We start from the raw sequence: 21,777 nt of genomic DNA, 5'->3' as shown, positions 1-21,777 counted from the left end.
CGTGTGCATGCCGAGATACGCAATAGAAATGCAAAGGGGTCTTTGATACGATGCAAGGTTGCATCGATGGACCTCGTAAAAGTTGCATTGGAGTGGCACTTTCGTGTTCGTTCACTGCTGGGATTTGAAGGCACCAAAGTCAAGTCACATCATTTCTAAGTTTTCTAGAACATTAAATATATTTCAGGAAAACAAAAAGGGTCCCTGCTGAAAAACAATGGTGGCATTTTGCCAGCCATTTGTTTGAGGAAGCCTCACTCTACTGATGAGAGTAAATTTCGAACGCCGGTCCAGAGTTTGCTTGCTTTGAACCAATGCTGCTCGAAGATTTATTCCTAGAAGGCCGTGTTACCGACAGCTTTTGTAAAAAAATACTCTTGTTTTTTTCATGCGGAGAGACAAACACGGGAAGAAGGCATTATTTATTTTGTCATTCGCATTCTCCCCAACCGCAGCTCAACGAAGATGTGTGTACTAAAATATAGGTCAAATAATCACAAGCTAATATTGTTACTGTAGTTAGTTTTTGTTTAAGTCAATTTGTGAGACAACTAAAATATTGTTTTATTTTAAAACATTTAACAGAATGGCATAGTTTGGATGGAACACGTTAAAATACATTCCCATGTAAAATCGAGAGAATACCATGACAACTTCCCATCACTGATTATGTTCTATCGGTTTGATTAAACAATCCCGAGTTCAAAATAATAATACGGCATAGCAACTCACAGAACAATCTATCTTTTTTATCGCTCTTCAAAGACATTATCTTGAAAATACTCGCAGCACAATAAGAGGTCACGACATTGTTATTTTATAAATAAAGTAATTATTATGCCATACCAGCCTGGGAGCATACAGAACCCGGAGAGCAGCTAACGTTTGTGCTGAGATTTTTTCCCCTCTCCTCCAATAAAAATCAACCCCCAGTGATCGGACATGCCATGCACAGTCCCACGCGGGGGACATGTTAAGTATTTCAAGCTTAGTTTCTACCATGTCCCACAGCAATCCATTACTCCCCAGAGAGACTCCCTCAGTCCTGACCTCTGGCCATTCTGAATTTACCCTCTTGTGGCTTTGCTTCGAGTGACCTCCTCCAGGAAATTGTTACAACATAACATTAGTCTGCAAGGCAGGTCTGTTTTGCTTTTGACACCCGTATCTTAAAATGCACTGTTAATTCATCAAGTCAACAGCGCACGCTGACCGTTCACAATTGCACAGAAATAAAATGCAACGCTATGGTGAACTTGCCAATTGTATTCTCCAAACCATTTGGTTGGCTCCAGACTATTAATAACAACGGTACACCACCACCATCACCAGCAGCAGAGTTAGCTATGATTAATTCATGTTCTGAGGCTAGCCGGCCAATAGAAAAAAATATATATATAGTTACAGTAGTCACAATAGTGAAACACTTTCACACGATTTACAATTAAGCCATTGCCCTCAGTGTGAAATATGCTATGAATCTTTTTGTCTGTTACGTCCTCCTGTGCGCATGACTGCTCTAATGATGCGGCAATGGGGATGGACATTGCAGTGAACATCACCACCCAAGGCTTGAGAAGCAGCCAGACCCTGCACTCATTATAGCCATGCACACATTTTTTTTTGCTTGGCTTGGCTGTCCCATTGTAAAGGATGAAACAAACAGAGAAAATTAAACTGGCAGTGTAAAACACCGCAACTTAATGCTCCTGAAATGTGATGATAATAAAATTCAACCAACAAAGTTCAATATGGTTGACGAGCAAATCCAAATTACAGCTCTCCTTTCCGTTGTCTTAATGCCGGCACGTTAATAACATTACATGCAATGATAAAAATTTTGGATGACCAACCAAAGTGTTTCCACGAAAGCGTCATTGTAATTTTCAAAATAAATATTCTTCAATATTGATTCTAATTTGACGTTCATTTTTTATACTGATGAGCCAACAAAAAGGGTGACGCGTGCAATTTATGATGCAACACACATGCCTCAAGATGTCTCTCAGAGTGAATCTCGAGTTTCTGAGGTCCAAACTGGTAGCTAAATTAGAAACAGGGAAGGCTGAGCCATCTGAATCAAGGCAGGACTTAATGACTCCATGGCTTTCCTTTATTCTTAACCAATGATCTGCAAAAATAGCTATTTGCCGATGCTACAGACTTCCTCATTATTTGCACAAATCAAAGGCAAACCTGAGCACGTACAAAGCAGTGCCGCCTGTGCATTTGATTTTGAAGGCGCAACGATACATCACAAAATAGGCCATGCCGCTAATTCATCGTAACTTAGAAGGTTGGTTAAGTTTGTCAAGTAAGAAAACATTTCTTCATTGCACAATTTGTATGCATGTATTTAATTATATGAATTATTTTAATGAGCATACAAACCAACATTCATCAATGCAGATCTTCACATAAAAACTAAGATATGTACTCTTAGTTCTTTCGGTAAATTCACGCAGGTAAAAAATGAAATTAAAATTAATAAAAATAAAACAATAAAATCACGACGTTTCAGAGGCAACACAAGTCTCCGTCATCAGGTGGGACCGTCACAGCCAGATTTGTTGCATCACTTGAGACTTGTGTTGCCTCCGAAACGTCGTGATTTTATTGTTTTATTTTTTATTAATTTTAATTTCATTTTTTACCTACGTGACTTTACCGAAAGAACTAAGAGTATGAATCCTTGCAGTCACGAAAGCTTCAAATCTAGAAACAAAGATATGCTTTTTGTCAACCAGCCTACTTGGCTTTCCAAAGCAATATTATCAACGGCATGTGTTTAAGCCAGCAAATTCTGGACCCGTCTCAACCTTCTGGGCCTCAACAGCAGTCAGGCTTGTTAAATAAATGTTGCTGGATCAACAAATGTCATTGGTAAGTGCATTACATATCAACTACAAGACCCCGTTCGATGCATGTGTTCGGCGATGCTCATAGATATGTGCACCTTTTTTTTGCATCTTTCTCCTGCAGTGCTTGAATGTCGGCCGAATCAAGTTGATAAATTGCCCTTGCTGCACGGGCGAAAAGGTACGGTCACTTTATCAGCACAAAACACTGAGGCTAGCTACCCATCTGGCACCAGGACACGACCACAAGGAGGATGGATGGCACGTTCGATGTTAACAAAAATAATGTAAAAATTTAATTAGTATTGTTTAAACAAGATGTGACCTCATAAATAGGCAAATAACTGTTTCACTCAGACAGATATTCCTGTGAGAAACGAAACAGTGGTTTTATAACAGGTATGCGTATTCCTTCATTCAGTAGGATATGTGTTTGTTTTTAAGAATTTTATTTTTGGCACCTGCCTTTAACTATTCTTAGACATGGAGCAAGGTCACCATGCAGCATGGCGGAGTTCTAATACACGGCCACAAACCATCATGTTATATCTATTATCTCCAAAGCTATCATTTTCACTCTGCACACAGAAACTTTGGGTTACTCAGACTCTATGAATATCCTTTACACACGTAGACACAAAAACTGCCGAAGAATCATATCCTTGGTGCAGTATTTTGTACAATACCTGAACTGGTCCTAGGCCACCCCTTTTACCAATCCACACTGACCATCACGGTGAAATATGGTCAAACAACGCCAGTAATAATATAATTAACACGGCATGGTGAGGCCTTTATTCGGCAGTGGAATTACATAGGGCTGTACATTAAAAAATATCTAATTTTAATGGCCTGTCATCCTTCATATCATGATATTTATACAATATGCATCAGATTAAGTAACAAAGATGTGTAATATAATGGCAGAATTGTGTTCAAGCAATTATATAATTGTACGGACCATGACATACACCCATAATTAACATCTGGCTGTGTGTAGAAGAAGCTGTTATGTGCCGCTAAATATTGCTTCAAACATTATTTGGCCAACTGTTCTGAATGTAACGTGGGTCACGAAGGGCTTGTCTTGACCACGTTGTCAATGTGGGGCTATAACTGTAATCTTCTTAGATATGCTGCAACTAAATTAAAATAACCTTACATTAAATATTCCATATTTCATTGGCAAATTTACAATTTATTTCATTGATTTACAATTCACCATAGGCGAGTGTAAATTAAAAGATATGCTGTGATGACAAGGATGCATTTATATCTTCCAACAATGTACAGGTACATGTACGTGACTTTACCGAAAGAACCAAGAATATGAATCCCTGCAGTCACGAAAGCTTTAAATCAAAAATGTACAGATACTTCATGAGCACAGAACAATGTGCATGCATAATTTTCGTTGATTAACATATAAAGAACTCAACCGGCAATCAATACCCATTGTCATTTATATGCATTCATTAACCCCCCCCCCACACTTCGCACGTGAAGGGCTCACAAGTGACGTCATCACATCTACCCCTCTATTTAAGGAATGAAATAGGAGGATTTCTCTACAAATCTGGCTGTCGCCTGATGAAGTTAGTTGTAATTACTGGCGAAACGTCATACTCAAATTGTAAATATTGTGGATTTGCTCTCCAACACACTGGTGTGCTGTACTAGTGACGAATTGGCATGTTCTGTTTAAGTGACAACCTTTACTAATTGGCTGTGTCGGGTGGTGGCAGGTTTAATGGCACATTTATATATTTACGCGATCTAACCCCAAAAAAACCCTCTATATAAAGGTGTAAAGGGGTTGGAAGGTTTGACAAATAGTGGCAATTTCTGCACGTCTCAGTAAGAGTGATGATGGCCATGACAATGATGCACTCAGTTACAAAATACTTTAGCAAGTTGAGACTTTACTAGGTGATTACAGCACAGAAATTGTGTTCACGCTAACGCTTAAAATATATACACATTATACAGTGTATGCTTTGTGAAAATGGCTGGTAATACTTGTTTTTTTGTCAGGAATGTTTCCACCCTAGAGGTTCAAGATAAAAACAAGTTGGACGCAAAGGGTGTTTAAACACAGCAGCATCTCAAAAAATGTGTACAGCTGAAGAATGATAATCAAGTAAATCGGTCACGGAGTGAAGGTGAGGGCATCTTTTGCTTGGTGAAATAATAAAATGTACATGTACAGCTGCAGAATATGAAATCACCAAAATATAAATGTATGTATATATATATTTGCCTTTGTATGTAGCGGTTGGCACGCTTGCGCTATGAACCCAGGAACCCGAGTTCGATACTCGCTCACTGCTAACTGACGATTATCTGAACCGGTCCTGGACCTCCGCCTCAAATGAATACCTGGTGTGGTGTTTATACATCACCACATGGGAGACAAAGGTGGTCGGGTGTGGTGCTGGTCACCCACCCCCTCGTGTACAGTGCTAGCTTTCATTAGGTGCTGGCTAACAGCACTTGCCCCAAACTGTTAATACAGCGCCTTTGTCTTGTGTGTGGAAATAGGGAGCGCTAGAATGGTGGATAAGCATGCTACGTGACTAACACGGTGATCTGAATTCCAATCCTAGGCCTCCCCTTGGTCGACTCAACCTTAAATGAGTACCTGGTGTAGTGTGTAACAGGGCTTGTCACAACAGTCGCTATGGCTGCAGAGAGATATTTTCTTCATGTAAATGGGGACATAGTCGGTGCATCTGCCAGTCAGTCATCGCAGTCAGTTAACCCACAACACCTTGGTCGGTCCCATAAGCTGCTGCCAGCGTTAGTCATCGCAGCTGAGTGGTGGCGAATGGTTGCCTGCCGTTGTTGTCTTGTGTGAACAACATCGTTTGAAAAATGCTATTGACGCAAGATAAAGGACGTGCATCTTTGAATGAAGACAATCGCAGCAAAAATTCAGGTTTTGAGATTTTAGAAAAACAACGTTAATGGAAAGAGGTGAGCATCTTCACTTTGCCTTTGAAGCGGCGGGAAGTGAACAGTGAGAAGAGCAACATAGGGGGGAAATAAAAAGTCATGTTTTATTCCATTATCAAATGAAAGACAGTTAATAATGTTGGGAGCCTCGAGCCCACGACTTGCTTATCTTTGAATACAAAACATATCACTTTCTCGACCTGGTACACGGCATTTCGAGTATGTAACATGAAACAGGATGAATGGATGTGTGCAGTGTTTACCTCGGCACGTTGCACTAAGCTCTTGGACCCATCTGCATGCATCCTGACAGGAGTTGTTATTTCATATTTGTGAATTTGGCTCAGGTGACTTCCAATTCCCCCACGTAAGGTGTGCAGCACACCGCGGGTCCCTGCGGGGAAAGCAACGAGAGATTAAAAAAACTCAACATGTCAGACGGCGGTGTAAAAATAGAAGACTTTTTTTTTCGTCAGCAGTCCACGAAACTCTTTGTCGTGACGAATTCTGCAGTTTGTGTATTTTGAACGTCTTTTGCGCCGCACGTGGAAAACCGCACTAATTAGCGGTGCAGGGGAAGGGCAACAAACTAAAAAACAAAAAGCAGTTCGAAATAAATTAGTTTAAAATCATTGTTTAAAAGTGCATCGCTCCAGTGGCTTCCTAATGTCGGAAGGAAGAGCGTTCCAGACGGGTGCAGAAGCGCATCTGAAAGCACGCGATGCAGTGACCGCCTTTGTTGGATGGTTAGCCAAAAGCCACTGCGCGGATGACCGGAGTTCGCAAGATGGTTTATGCTCTTTGTGTGTAATGAGTGCAACCTTAAAATGCATTTGTTCGGCAACCAGAAGCCAATGCATCTTGGCGAGCACTGGACGGAACATGATCGCATCTGTGGATACCACACTTGATGTGCGTGCAATATTTTCAATCGTCTTGATTGTAAATTATTGATATGCATTCCCCCACCCCCCCCCCCCAAGATCGATATAAGGTAAAGGTGCAGCCCAACAAACTGCTCTCTGGAAGGAGCTCCAGAGAGCCCCCATCTATAGGGTCTTTTGCCTACTCTTCCATGCTGGCCAAACACATTGAAAAGTTGGGAGTCGCCCACAATTTGGTCCATTGCATGTGTTGAGCCACTACTTGTGGTGCACCCATTTGTACTAAACTAACTAGAAAACTAAAAAAAGAATGTTTTACCAAGTAAGGCCCACTGAGCTATACAGCTATTTTTAAATCCTTTATATTAAGTTCACTTGCTTGCTTGCTTGCTTACGTCCGTGCAAATCTTTCGGTCGTTTTTTAACCCACTTCCCGTGATCCAATCGAGCTGACATTTTGCACACAGACTCGTTGTGCGTGACAATTTATTTTTGTGAAAAAATTTCCAAAATGTTACACTTTTTAGGAAGAAATACATTATATTTAATTACCAATTGCTTAATGGTGGCAGGCATTCATCTGACCCATAGGTGGCAGCCATCTCAAGCCAGAGGACGAGAGGACTCTAGCCGCCACGCATATAAAGGATTTATAGTGAAAAACTTTGTTTTTACGGGTTAATTTTTGTCAGAAGCGACCTGACCACAAATGATAGCTCATCAAAGGGGCTTATGGCGTGAGAAACGTATAGCAGCCAAATACTCGAAACGCATGTTGTTCCTGAATGTCAAGGGAAAACCCGGAGGACCCGGAGAAAAATACACGTGTTCACGGGGAGAGAGACACGCACACTCCAAATATACCGGCATCGTTAGGGTCGCGATCAATCCCACAACCTCCTGCATACCAGGCGAGGTAGTTAACATCTCGCCACCACGCCCCCCGCCCCCCCACTGCTGGGGGGACAGAAGTTGTGGGGGGGGGGGAGAGGCGAAAGAAACTCGCACCACTTCCAGAAGATCGATTTGGACTGGCGAACTCTGGATTGCAAGTCTAGGCGACTGATCATTACACCTCGGCAAAGTGCCTGATAACTTTAACAATTGTATGTTGCTTTGTATCGTGTAAATCCACACACTTAAAATGAAACAGTTGAGAAGAAAATATGCATTTCATGTTGTGCTCTGTTAATAGCATACAGTTAAAGTTGAAAATGCTTACTGATGTGTAAAATATTTAAATCCCTGTCAAGATAAACAGCCACAGATACTATAAATATTGACAATATGACAGTGCCGTCCTTGAATAAGGATCTACTGATGATAATAGATTAAAGCAGTCTTTTTTAAATTTTTCCCAAAATGCTTGCAAGTGAATTCTTTTGATAAGTGCTTTCTAATGCATCACAGCTAAGATGCTGCAAAACAGTCACTCTGAATGGATTTACATGCAGTGGATGCCGAGGATGTGGGTTCATTAATCTGCATGGCTTCCCATTGTTTTGATGAATGCAGCGACATATGAAAAACGTATGCCTTTTCACTCCATCACCACTCGTCTTTCCACCTGTATCAGCAAACTCCCTTTCAAAAAAAATTCTACCAATCACGCCGGCCTTCAAGTGTTCGGAACATTGATCTGCGTGGAAGATCTCAACGCGGCCATGAAATAAGATGGTATTGATTATAATAAAAAAAAGCAAGAGCATATCTGAAGGGTACTCGGAAAGGAAGAAAAAAAACATCATAGGCGGAGTAGTGAGATGATGTTTTCCCTTAAAATATTTTGTTATAAAGGATTGCTGCTTTGAAGGCCCCGAAAAAACGGTTGTATTTAATCAAAAGGGTTACGTTTTTTTACATGCAAATTAGTAAAAGGGCAAAGGTGCAGCCCTGCAATGTCTGCTCATGTCGCTGCTGTGTCGTTAAACCCGCCACCACCCGACACAGCCAACTAGTAAGGGTTGTCACGTAAACAGCACGTGCAAATTCGTAACTAGTACAGCACACCGGTGTGTTGGAGAGCAAAGCCTGTATTATGGATGATATTGGTGTTAAACTAAGTCACACATGTGACTTATCTAGTTTCTCTCCAAGTATGGATGAATTGATACTCAATACAAACCATACATAAGTGCATACTGTAAACGGAATGCAACTATCAATGAAAATATACCCTTTCATTAAAATTTCACTTCCAATGTGCGGTACCATATTAGCAGTGGCTCGTTACAAGCAAACGTTGACAACAAAACTAAATTATGACGAGAATGCACGCATCATTTGATGTATACCATTTTCGTCGGCTTAAAAAAATTAACGTGAATTACATGAACCAAGTCAAAATATGTAGCTGTACATTGTGAAAAGAGTATTCAATTCATGTTAACATAAAAATGAACTGACATTGCTCGATATAGATGGAAATGGTTAATGCCCGTTTTAACACTGTTGAAATAAAAAAAGTGCAAAATCTGGATATTATGGTCTCTTTGTTATACATGATATATGAAGAATGTGAACGCTACTGTACTTTGAACTGTAATTATGTATATTTTGAAATTATTTCAACAAACGTATTCAAATTACCATTAAAACATAATTAGATTAAAGGTGATTGTCTATCGATGCACCCTTTATTTAATTTGAAACAGAAATTAATTGAAGTGCCCATCATATTTTCATTATGATTTTTAAATTACAAAAAACTAATCGTGCTGAAAAAAATCTACATCCAATGCGCCAGATACTCACTACTTCTTATTTTATCATTCTTGCACCATCGCTAGTCGTGCTTGGCAGTAACCACCTGTGTTTAATATTCTAACTAGTTAAGCAAGCGTCACTGATGCATTGCACCCTGAATACAAAACAGCTGAGAAACGAAGTTTTCCAGATTTTTTTTTTTCAATGACTTTTGTTAGTTGATATATATGATTTTCGTCAGAGCCCACTACTTTCACACAATGATAGATTACAAATATTTTCTCCTTGTCAAGAAATGAAGGCATCCCTTGGACAGGGGAAGATCACCACAAGTTTATCTATTTGTTTGCTTATTTACTTATTCTGCAGATCACTTTCCACTGGATTGTAAATCAAGAGTTGGGGTCCAACTTACGATCTGCTAGATATGTGTGTGCGCGATTAGATTTGCATAACTTTAGAGTACATATTTACTTTCAGGAGCATCTTATAATGCAGAAAATATAGTAAAAAAAATGTGTTTGCCTATTTCTTAATTCAGGTACCAAGCTGTGCAACGTACATGTGTCAGCTAAAACCATAACATATTGGGCATACAATATTAAGCTACAATCTATCTGCTGGTGGATGCAGACCTCCTCAAAGCTGCCACCACCTCTCAGCATCCTGCGATGCAACAATCTGACCAGTACCCGCACATGAACAGACTTAATCGCTGTAATAATCCGCGGAAATATCAGATATGCTTTAAACACATTCCTGCGGAGGGAGCTGGTAGGAACGTTGGGTTGCTCGGTCAATGGCCAGGGTCAACGGCGGCGTGGTGTATTCTGCAAATGACTGACTGTGAGGGCGGGCACAAGCCGGCGTGAGTAGGTTAAATGTTGAGTTTTATAAGGGCACCACGGGGTGACCAGCCCCTCCCACCCCCCACCCAGCCCCACACTCCCCACCCAGCCCCACCCTCCCCACCCAGCCCCACCCTCCCCACCCAGCCTGTCCCCACCCAGCCCCTCCTCACCCTCCCCTCCTCACCCTCCCCTCCCCACCTTCCCCTCCCCACCCAGCTCCTCCCTCCCCACCCAGCCCCTCCCTGCACGACGGACGGACACAATGATCCCCTGTGGGCTGGTGTAACCAGGAGGTTCCTACCAGTAAAATTAAGGACCTATGGTGTTTACAAATAGAAGAACATTTGCTGACATGTGCACTCAATTGAATGCCCATCTCACACAAGTCTGAAAATGAAAGAGGCTTTTATAGAAATACAAACCCTCCATATAACATAATCTGCCAATATATGAATACTATACCCTGATTCGCGGTGCATGTATCCAGAACTGAGTTTATTTAAAGCATTTGTGGCATAGGACAATGACTAAGTTTCCAGCTCAGTCGTAAAAAATGTTTGCGTGATTTTTCGATTTCCGTAAAAGCCCCTGCAACCGAAAATGCGCTCCATCATAGAAAAACATAGCACTTCCACAGGATAATATAAAATGTGATTGACTCAAATTGCATATCGACTTTCATAACGTTCAAAAGCCCAGTTATGTGATTTTGATTTTACAAAATATATAATACATGATAGTGCAACCACTCCAATTGTATAATTAGAGAAGAACGGCACTCTGTAATATCATATTAATGTCATTGTGTTTTTTATTTTCACTAAAACATAATTACTGTACATCACTCTGGTATACAGTATACAGAGATAACCCCGAATGTTATAAGCAAGATATTAAGTCAACATCAATAACAGCTCACACAGTTTCCTAGTGCTGCCTTTCATCAGCTACGGTCAATCCACTGCTGAATGAAAGCCTATCCAAGTCACTGCCTCTTCTCACGTTCGTGCCACGTAACAATGGCACAGCAACAGCCAATGTCATCGCTCCACATCTTCGATGGGCATTCTCGGATGAATTAAAATCCTTGGCTGCCATTCAATCGTCATTGTTATTATGCTTTACCTTCAGCCGTCACCTATTCCAGTGGCGAGCCCTGCCAAAGCCTGAACGCATTTCTATTTTACAACATTTGGCAACGCCAAAAATACAATGCACTGTGTGTGGTGCTGTATTGCATACCGAGGCCATAACAACAGCGCACTACTGCTATTGTTTTCGCCTCTACCTTTTTTAGCGAGAAAGAAATTAACAGCTATGCAAAATGTGTGTGAATGTAACCCACCGGGGACAAGTAATGACCTGCGTTTAGTTATAGATGCCAACCCCGTTCACTGCTAAACCCTGCGTCATCACAAAAATATCAGCACCTGAGCAGATCGACATCCAAAGGGAACGCCTACATTGGCACCAACACATCGACTGTTAATTGTATCCTGCTTCAACGATAATGATTGTACAGTTGAAGCTGGACAACAAATACTCCTTATATATGCACAGTTCTGATCTAAGCAACGCATGCTTACATTGTGCTGGTGGAGGTAAAGGCAAAGGGTAACCAACGATATAAGCACACTACAGATATAAGCACACTTCAGATATAAGCACGGCTGGACTTGCTGCCAAGGGGTGTGTTTCTATCCAGTTTATACTGGAGTTGAATTCAATTTATCAGAACAAAAACAGTAATGACGCTTTTTCTAGATAAACATATGACTGGTCCACTCTATAAAGATGTAGAAGGGATGAAAGGTCAAATAATATTTTGCCGCAGTAGTTTCATGGAAAAACAAAATGAGAAAATTTCGCACTGCGGTGATTAGCCGAGCATTAAGTTGAATGCAAAATCATCATCATATCAAGGCCCGCATGTTAGAATTCCCCACATTAACAACGGAGCAACAACACATGTACCGCAGCCCTGCCTACGAAGCTGGACCTCTTCAATCTCTACCTTGGAGGAACTAAAAATGCTCCATATTCACACGAATCAAGTTAACTCCTCGTTGTGAGTGTGAAATATGGATTGGGTTGGGGTTATACACTCCTTACTGCATCCATATTTCATATTGCTGCGTTTTGGCAGGTTAATGACATTCAAACTGTATAATAAACGTAATTGGGCTTGGGAAGGACAGCTAATTAGGAGGCATTATAGCCAATGGTTAAGAATACTGTAAATATTGGAGTGGCGGTCAAGGATTATAAAGAGTCCAATAGAATGATCACAGGAGATGTAGAAACATGAAATACATTTGTATGCAGGTGCAAGGTGGATTGTTACATCGCACCATCGTGAGAGTTGGCAGCAGTTTCGAGAAGTCTTCATCCAGCAGTGGACAACTATGGCTGATGATGATTATTATTTTGGTAAAGCAATAGTCATGGTTTATTCGGAAAATGATTGTTTCACTCTGGTACGACCTCCTGGATAGACAAATACTGTATAATTAAACATCTTCTAGCTCAACACGTAAAAAAATTGGCTTTGATCATTTTTCGATAATTTATTTATGACATCTTTGTTCATAAAATACTGTGGTTAGTATAGAAGCAAATGGCAATTTTGTATATTAAATATGTAATGATTCAACGTGCTTAATATGATCGAATTGACCAAGGGCACTATTCATATTAAATTAACTATTGGAGCGCTCTGTATAATCAGGAAAGACAGATGGCTTTGTATGAAGCCTTGTCGTCACTAAAATGATTCTTGGATTTCATTTAACCCATAAATATCCTGGGGTTTTAAGCTTCAAAAATAAGCATTGTTCATGTTTCATTAGGAAGATGGTCAAATATGTTAAAGCGAGCTCAGGGCTTGAGAGTGGGCGTGCTGAGAAAAAAAATAGTTTTACAGCACTATATAGAGTCCATCATAATTGCATGCATTATACATTTAGCATATTTCAGCAAAGGAATGGAACGCGTCTCAGAGGATGTCCAATGAGAATGATGGGAGTGATGAAATCAGCTCGTGTGGGGTGCGGGGAGAATTATTGCATTACAGGATCATTAAAGATGGCGACGGATTGTGGAGACCTTCATCCAGCAGTGGTTTGATCATGGGTGATGATGACATTTACATTTTGTGTGTATTTCAGAGCTGAGGTGGCAAATTTTCTATTGCATCCAAGCACTAAGCTGGCGATGCTTAGATCCTGGATTAGAATCCGGGCATTGACCCCTTATTAAACAAATGTTTTCATGTAGAGAGGCGATGGTCTCATCCCAGTCACCAATGACTGCACACACAAAAATTATATAAAATGTGGAATTTCACTAAATTTATATTGTTCCAACACTGATAATCAAACAATGGTTTTACTGAAGAGTGATTCATGCGCCTTGTAATGTATAAAAAGGTGCGCCTAGAGTGTGGATTAAAGGCAAGTTACTTTGAAATAATCTTTGCGATGTCATCTTCATTGGTCGTTCTTCAAAAGAGGGCGATACACTGCTTCCTGTGAGAATTTGAAGTAGATATGTATTCAATTTGTTCCGTGAAACCAATCGAATAATTGCAATGTAACTGAAAAAAGCAATACTTCCCCCTGATTTAAATTAAATGCAGTTAATGCAACAAGCATATGCGAGGAAAACTTCAAAGTGCTCTAGCCTTGGTCACATTCCTGTTTACGACCAGAGACAGATTTCAACTTCAACGTCACCAAGCAGCCATAATCTATCCACTGCTGGTTGAAGGCCTCCCCAAACAAATCTGTGATATGGAAATCCATCGAGCAGGAGCCAGATGGATTGCCACGTACAACTAGCTCCTGCTAGATAGATTGATGATTTAAACGCTCCATCTCCGTACTCATCTGGGAGCGTTTCCTCCTTTGGCTTCCACTCTGTCATTGTGTGTATGTTGACCTTCTTTCGCACCATACGTAGGCAACCGTGATAATCGGAGGTGCGGTGTCGTTAGTCTATACCATGGCTGTAACTCGATGTTTAAATATATACAGTGTACATGCAAACAATAGTATTAGTATCAGCATCCTAATCATTTTTACATTCAACTAAATGTTTTCACAGCCTACAAAATGAACGCACATCTTATTTTAGCATCAGAATCAGAATATGTATTTATACTGGAGGAATTCGATGAGCCAAAATAGCTCTTTTCCACAGATGCCCAGTAGGGGCGGGTCAGAACGCTCGAACAACAAGACAAAAACACATTGCAGGTGACGTTCAGTCTCAAAAGCAAGCCGTATCAACCGTGCTGGTAAAGTAGTGCAAGCGTCGTTTAGGAGGCAGAGGGCTCAGAATCGCCTCCCCTATCGATGCTTTTGCAGCCATCAATGGGGCTCGTTTGGCGGAGAAAATAAATTGCAGCTCGTATGCTATCTGACATCATGTAGTAACTCACGGGGGTACACTCTGGTACAAATGTGTGCATTAAACGCCACTAGGATATTTCGATAAGTCAGTTCAAGCCCCCAGGAAGAGGTCAGCAAGACAATTATTTAGCATCGTACTGTCGTAGGTTGTTTTGATTGCTGTTGAGTCATTGGTGGATTTTGATCAAATTGTTCTATTTCACTGGATGGCAGAATAGAAAAAACGACCCTGCATTCAAGCACATGGATAGAAAAGAGAGTCAAACTTGTTTTATTGGAAGTATTTAATTGTCTCCTAAACATTAGTACGGTGTCTGATGGTGTAAGTACCTCAAATGGAACAGTAAAGGGATTTATGGAATCCCCACAAGCATTTAAAATTCAAACTTGAGAAGCATTTACGGGACATTAATTTTTTTATGGCATGGTCATCTTGCACAAGACCCCCAGATAGGATGCCCTCCAGATACGATGTTCCTATTACATAGAGTCGTAATGTATTATGTAGACAATGAGGATGGATGCTTCAATTGGTTTGACTTGCAGTGCACCTAATACCTGTGAATTAAGATTCCAATGATCTAGCCTTGACAGAAAAACAATAAGGCCACCCCTACGCACACACAAGGTTCTGTCTCGTGAAAGCGGTAATTGCACACATACAGGCATATACGGTTTAACATATGGTTGTGATTGTCACTGGGGCAGCCAGATGCACTTTATCTGTCTTTTTTCATTCAAGGTCTCCCATGTAAAAGACTTGTATCAGTGGGCGAGTTCCGTTTTTAAAATAAAAATTGATTTCATTGATAGACATGTCATCTCCTGATTCTCCTCCCATCAATGCCATGCGACGTCACAGCAGAATTCCTCCTTTCTGTTGCCCTATTACCTGCTACTCTTTATTATCCAGGGAACCTTTAGGGTCTGTAAAAACTCGCTATTGGCACCCATATTCCTCATTACCTGTATTGCTTCCCCGTCTCCAATTGCGGAAAGGCTTATTATCGAAAAAAAATGTTCACAGATGAGTGGAGGTCAATAGCAAATCAATTCTAACACTCAATTATCTACCACTTTTTTGGGAGGGGGGGGGGGAATTGGCATAAGTTCACGGATTACATCGCAGAACTAGGATTTGCGATAGCTGCCCCTCCACATCATAGCGGACCAGCGGAGTTGTTCTATAATCATCTACTCGTATCCCACAGTATTTAGTAAGCAGGACAAGTTCAGACCCAGGATATCATTGGCAAGCGTAGGAGGCTTCTAGTAATGTGGCAGCCATGCCCCACGTTTGAATATATCTCTGTAGAGAATTATTGCAACGTGAAAGACCTATATTAGCAAAGGTCTTGCCTCGCGTGCTTGCCAGAGACCTCCCCCCCGTCCCCCATCCTATTGGCTGAGATAGCACAATTCCCACTTGGCCAAACTTGTCCAAGAATATAATTGGCCCATTTGACCGTCCGAAACAACAAGAACTTTGAAAACAAATAATTTTATGTGTAACAAAAATACACCCGACCATCTTCAAATAAAAACACACAAAACATAGCCAATCGCCTAGAGTCCTACACGGACGGAAACAGCTGGGGGTCTCATACAGTGCAACGTTTCACATCTGGACTTTGCTGTAATCAAAACACACTGCTCAGTTTGGCGGGACTGGCGTTTCCAAGTCCCCCCCCCCCCCTGGTCTCTTTCACAAACGCACAAAAGTGTCCCGTTTCTGCAAGTATTGCACCGCTGTGTATGTCACCACTTCGTTTGCAAACGACACAAAGTCTTGAAATTATGTTTTTGGATTGTGTTGTACAGACTGCTACAGTGTGTGTGTGTGGGGGGGGGTTACCAAAAGGCGAGTCGAGTGAAGAATGCAACACAAAGAGAGACGGGGGCCGGGAGAGAGGGAGGGAGTGAGTCGAGACTGTGAGTTAAAGCCAAACTTTTCCTCCCCTCCCAACTCCTTTGCACTAACGACAAACATATGAACAAAGATAAGTTACCTTCCACTCCGAGCGAAGCAGCTTTGCTGGTCTCTCCACAAACACAGACCAGGGAGAAGACAAGCATCATCATCACCACGACCACCATCTCCTCCATCAGCTGAAGGAATATGGAGAATTTTGCCACCACGGCTTGGCTGGGAAGCGCAGCGCGTCTGCTTCCCATGATCCCGAACTATCGTCTTCTCCTCCTCCTCCTCCCTCCCGTCGTTCCTCTTCTGTTGTGCGGCGCAGCTTGAACGGGTGACTCGGCATCACCCGGCTACGCCTGCTCCACAATAGCAGCAGCAGGAACAGGAGGAGGAGGAACAGGAGGAGGAGGCGCGCGCACAGCCACAAGCAGAATTCAAGAGGAGGAGCAGCGGCTGCAATCAGCCAGCCAGCCCCCCGCGCGTTGTAGCGATGTCGCCCTGCGGCAGGCGCAAGGCGAATGGATGAGGAATCCCGCGTGCGCTGCGCTGGCAGAGAGAGAGAGGAACAATGACGGTGGCGAGGATGAAGCCGCGACTCGAGTTCGCCGGAGCAGCGCTTCCACTGACCAATGCTGACGGGAGCAGCAGCCACGGCAAGCGAAGGACCTTCCCCCTTTGGAGGATGAATAAGAACTAAAATAACGCGTGTGATCTTTGGGAATTCGCCGGCTTCTTCCCGTTAGGAATTAACGAATTAAATTGCACGACCGGCCGAAGAGGTTGTTTTGTTGTTGTTGTGTATTTGATTTTAGTTTTAACTGAGCGGCTTAACAATCCATCAACAGTTGTCTGCGCCAGTCCATGTCGTTCCCTTGCTATGGGTTAGAGAGGTTGGTTGGGATCTGCTAGCCCACAAACCCCCCAAAAAACCTCGCCCAGAGTCACTCGCCCAAGCACACAACAAGCGTCGCTATTCGCCTTGGATCAATTCCTTCTTCCAGACAGGGGAACTCACTCATTCAGTCTCCACCAGCCACTTGCCTCACACTCTCTAGGATGATTACCCCCCCCCACCCCCAGAAAGACCACGGGGCAAAAAAACAAGAGAGAGAGGAACGCGGTGTGGAGTTTCTTGTTTTCAACAAATTGAGGACGTGCGGAGGGGAGGGGGTGTTAGCGGCGGTTTAGGCTCGCAGAGGCTGGAATGTGAGTGACTAAATGGGGGGTGGGATGGATGGATGGGTGCGATGGATTGATGGGTGGGATGGATTGATGGGTGGGATAGATGGATGGGTGGGATGGATGGATGGGTGAGTGGGTGGGATGGATGGATGGGTGGGATGGATGGGTGGGTGGGATGGATGGATGGATGGGTGGGTGGGATGGATGGGTGGGATGGATGGATGGGTGGGATGGATGGGATGGGTGGGATGGATGGATGGGTGGGATGAATGGATGGGTGGGATGGATGGATGGATGGATGGGATGGATGGATGGATGGATGGGTGGGATGGATGGATGGATGGGTGGGATGGATGGATGGATGGGTGGGATGGATGGGTGGGATAGATGGATGGTTGGGATGGATGGATGGGTGGGATGAATGGATGGGTGGGTGGGATGGATGGATGGATGGGTGGGATGGATGGGTGGGATGGATGGATGGGTGGGATGGATGGATGGGTGGGATGGATGGATGGGTGGGTGGGTGGGTGGGATGGATGGATGGATGGGTGGGATGGATGGATGGGTGGGATGGATGGGTGGGATGGATGGATGGGATGGATGGATGGGTGGGATGGATGGATGGATGGCTGGGATGGATGGATGGGTGGGATGTATGGATGGGTGGATGGATAGGTGGGTGGGATGGATGGATGGATGGGTGGATGGATGGGTGGGATGGATGGATGGGTGGGTGGGTGGGATGGATGGATGGATGGATGGGTGGGATGGATGGATGGGTGGGATGGATGGATGGGTGGGATGGATGGGTGGGATGGATGGATGGGATGGATGGATGGAAGGATGGGTGGGATGGATGGATGGATGGCTGGGATGGATGGGTGGGATGTATGGATGGGTGGGATGTATGGATGGGTGGATGGATAGGTGGGTGGGATGGATGGATGGGTGGATGGATAGGTGGGTGGGATGGATGGATGGGTGGGATGGATGGGTGGGATAGATGGATGGATGGATGGGTGGGATGGATGGATGGGTGGGATGGATGGATGGGTGGGTTGTCTCAAGCTGTTGGATGCAGGCAGGCAGCCTTCTGTGCTCTCAATTCGGAACGCGTCCGCTCGGCGTGCGCGTCTACCGCCTGGCCACCTTCCAGCGTGCATCATCAGACGCTCCGGAGAAGTAAAATATGCACCTCAAGAGAGAAAAAGGAAAAGCAAGTCGTGTGTTCTCGCGGTGTCAATTAAATGTGTGTGTGTGTGGTCGCACACAAAGACTAAGATCCTCCGTATTGCCTGAGCAGACTGTTGGGGCAAGTGCTGTTGTCGAGCACCATACAGACACACAGACACAGTTCAGGTGTTGCTTTAGAATATATGTAGGGGGGTGGTACGTCTTATAATCAGAGGATTACGCTCAAACACAATTAACACGTTCCCCTTAACTTCTTTCGCACCGTACGCAGCTACCCGGTCTTCTTGAACCCCTTTCGCATATTCAGGGAACGTGGAGGCAGCCTCCGTCCTCCTAAATGTCTTGAATCGAGGCAGGCGACGGTAAAGGTGCAGCGCCTGCAATGTCTCGCTCACGCCGCTGCTGGCCGCAGGGCCTCCACTTCGAGCCCTGCCCTTCAATGGGTGTTTTTTGGCCTCCGCCTTCTAGTCCACGCTAACCAGACGTCTCTAAAAGAAATGGGAGTCACCGACCATTCTACTCCGCCACTGTTCACCCAGCAGGGAATTCTTGTCGTCAACGGAGTGGTTGTTGGTGGTGCCGGTATTTAACAGAGGCGGTGGGTTCCTGTTTAAATTCAACCACTCCCGGTACGCATTCGGTGTGATCTGGATACAGAATGAACCATAGACGAATGTAGATAATGTTGCTACTCGTTCCATTCAGCGTTTAACTATGCCCCCCCCCCCATCACTGCCCACCCGGCGTTGACCCTCGACACAAGGTCACAAAGCACCTTATACATGATTAGCCCACTCGCCGTTTCTCAGGAGTAATCTTTTTTTTTCAGATGTCACATGATTAGGATGTTCGGCAATTTCCTTTCGACGATGTTTTATGTCGGGCGCGGCAGGGAAACGAGGAATGTGCTGGAGAAACACCCAGCGAGGTTGGATTGCTACCCCGAATCTCAAGAGACAAGACAATACCTACCTGAACGTTGTAAAGCTGTAAAGCACTGCCTCCTAAAGACAACCGCAATGCGATGCAGGGGGTCGTCGGTGCCACGGCCGATAGCTTGAGTTTTGTGTGATTCATTGATCTGACCTGGCATGTGCCAACCACGTGTGAGAAAACCGCAGTCGCGTCACTAACGGAATGTTAAAAAAGTATGATTCAGCAGGTCTGGCTTACTCATGAAGTCAAAGTTATTGGATAGATAAACCCAATAAGATAACGAAACTGTAGTTATCATGAAAGGTTATCAAATACTGTTTTCTATGTGAACAGTGGAGCCAAAGGGGTTTCTTCATATGTATGAAGCCCAAGGGTCTAGCACCTCGCTTGAATGTCTGCGATTGCTTTCAAAGCAAGATAATTAAACGTATACAATTGCGGTGCACGTACGCTTATTTTGTTTATTACATATGTATTATTAGCTACGGTTGCTGTTGTTAACCTGTAGCTTCCCACTGCTTGGAAAAAGCCTGACCCCATTTCCTTCCACGTCTTCATTTCCTATATTGCTCATGCCCAGTCGCGGCCAATGAACTCGTTGATTCGTCGTTTCTCCATCTCGATCTTCCGATGCCTTCCACAGCTTGTGTTTGCCTCCTCTTGGTATGCACTCCGGAGTTTGCGGTCGTGTGGATTAAACACATTCCTGCGGAGGGAGCTGGTAGGAACGTTGGGTTGCTCGGTCAATGGCCAGGGTCAACGGCGGCGTGGTGTATTCCGCAAATATGGCCGACTGTGAGGGCGGGCACAAGCCGGCGTGAGTAGGTTAAACGTTGAGTTTTATAAGGGCACCACGGGGCGACAAGCCCCTCCCGACCCAGCCCCACCCTCCCCATCCAGCCCCACCCTCCCCACCCTCCCCTCCCCACCCAGCCCCTCCCTGCACGACGGACACAATAATCCCTGTGGGCTGGTGTAACCAGGAGGTTCCTACCAATATGACTAAATTACGAGTTGTTTTTAGTGAGTCACAGTTGACTGTAATAAATTGTATATCTTCTTGCCGATTCTCAATTGAGCTGTATTTGTATGCGTGTATCAGTCCGTAAAGGCGTTAAGACAGTGGTAAAATATGCCAAGATGACATTTCTTGCTGGTACCATAAAAATATATCCCACTCCTATTGAATCGTAATTGAGGTGTTGTAATTCCCTGCTCTACGATGTGCATATCACTTGTTTACACTTTGGATATGAACTGAGTAACTAGAATAAAGGCGTCACATGCGTTCGTGGTTTTCCATTCTTTCGGTCTGAATCAGCGGTCTGAATCAGATTTCCCTTTGGATTTTTGATTATATGCTATAAAGTGGCCTTGTAATGCATCACAAGTATTAATACACAGTAATTCATACGCATGACCAATGTAACAATGTTGCACTATTATATGCCCATATTAAGTACTCTGAGTAGATTTTTACTAAGCCTGCAACTGGCAGGTATGAACAAGCAACGGCCCTGGATTTGTCAAAATGTGTAACAGCTCATTAACAAACAACACATTCGTTTGTCTGCAGGATTGTTGGTTTGGCGCTCGTGTGTGGATTGTGTCCGTGTGCATAGCAGTGTTGTGTTCTCCGAGGTATAAGCATGCTCAACGTGGAAATCACACATTTGAATTGAATGTCAACAAATGAAGAAAAAATAAATCTTAAACACAAATAATGGGTCTAATCCCTCGTGTTTTTTTCCCACAATTATAGTCATTATTTTTTTGTTAGATTCATTTGCTTCTTTTTCGTATCAGTGTGAACAATTGCTTTTAGGTGCAATAGAAAATAACGGGGGCATGTTTACAAGGTGTTGTATATTTGTC

General features: G+C 43.3%; 1 protein-coding gene across 1 annotated transcript in view; it reads right to left on the bottom strand.

Annotated features, from left to right (window-relative positions):
- The window catches only part of LOC144717606 (disintegrin and metalloproteinase domain-containing protein 12-like), a 169,660-nt gene extending 152,086 nt beyond the window's left edge, over nt 1-17,574 (bottom strand). Inside the window, exons 1-2 of the mRNA XM_078593103.1 lie at nt 16,676-17,574; nt 6,077-6,207 (exon numbers count right to left, since the gene is read on the bottom strand). Coding sequence (XP_078449229.1) covers nt 6,077-6,207; nt 16,676-16,841 — 297 coding nt within the window. The 5' untranslated portion in view covers nt 16,842-17,574. The remainder of the gene's footprint in view (nt 1-6,076; nt 6,208-16,675) is intronic.
- Between the last annotated feature and the right edge of the window lie 4,203 nt (nt 17,575-21,777).

This window comes from Lampetra planeri, chromosome 4 (assembly GCF_965212315.1).
Source record: "Lampetra planeri chromosome 4, kcLamPlan1.2.h2, whole genome shotgun sequence".
Classification (NCBI taxonomy): domain Eukaryota; kingdom Metazoa; phylum Chordata; class Hyperoartia; order Petromyzontiformes; family Petromyzontidae; genus Lampetra; species Lampetra planeri.
Note: the sequence above shows the minus strand (reverse complement) of the source record. Positions and strands in the feature narration are given on the sequence as shown.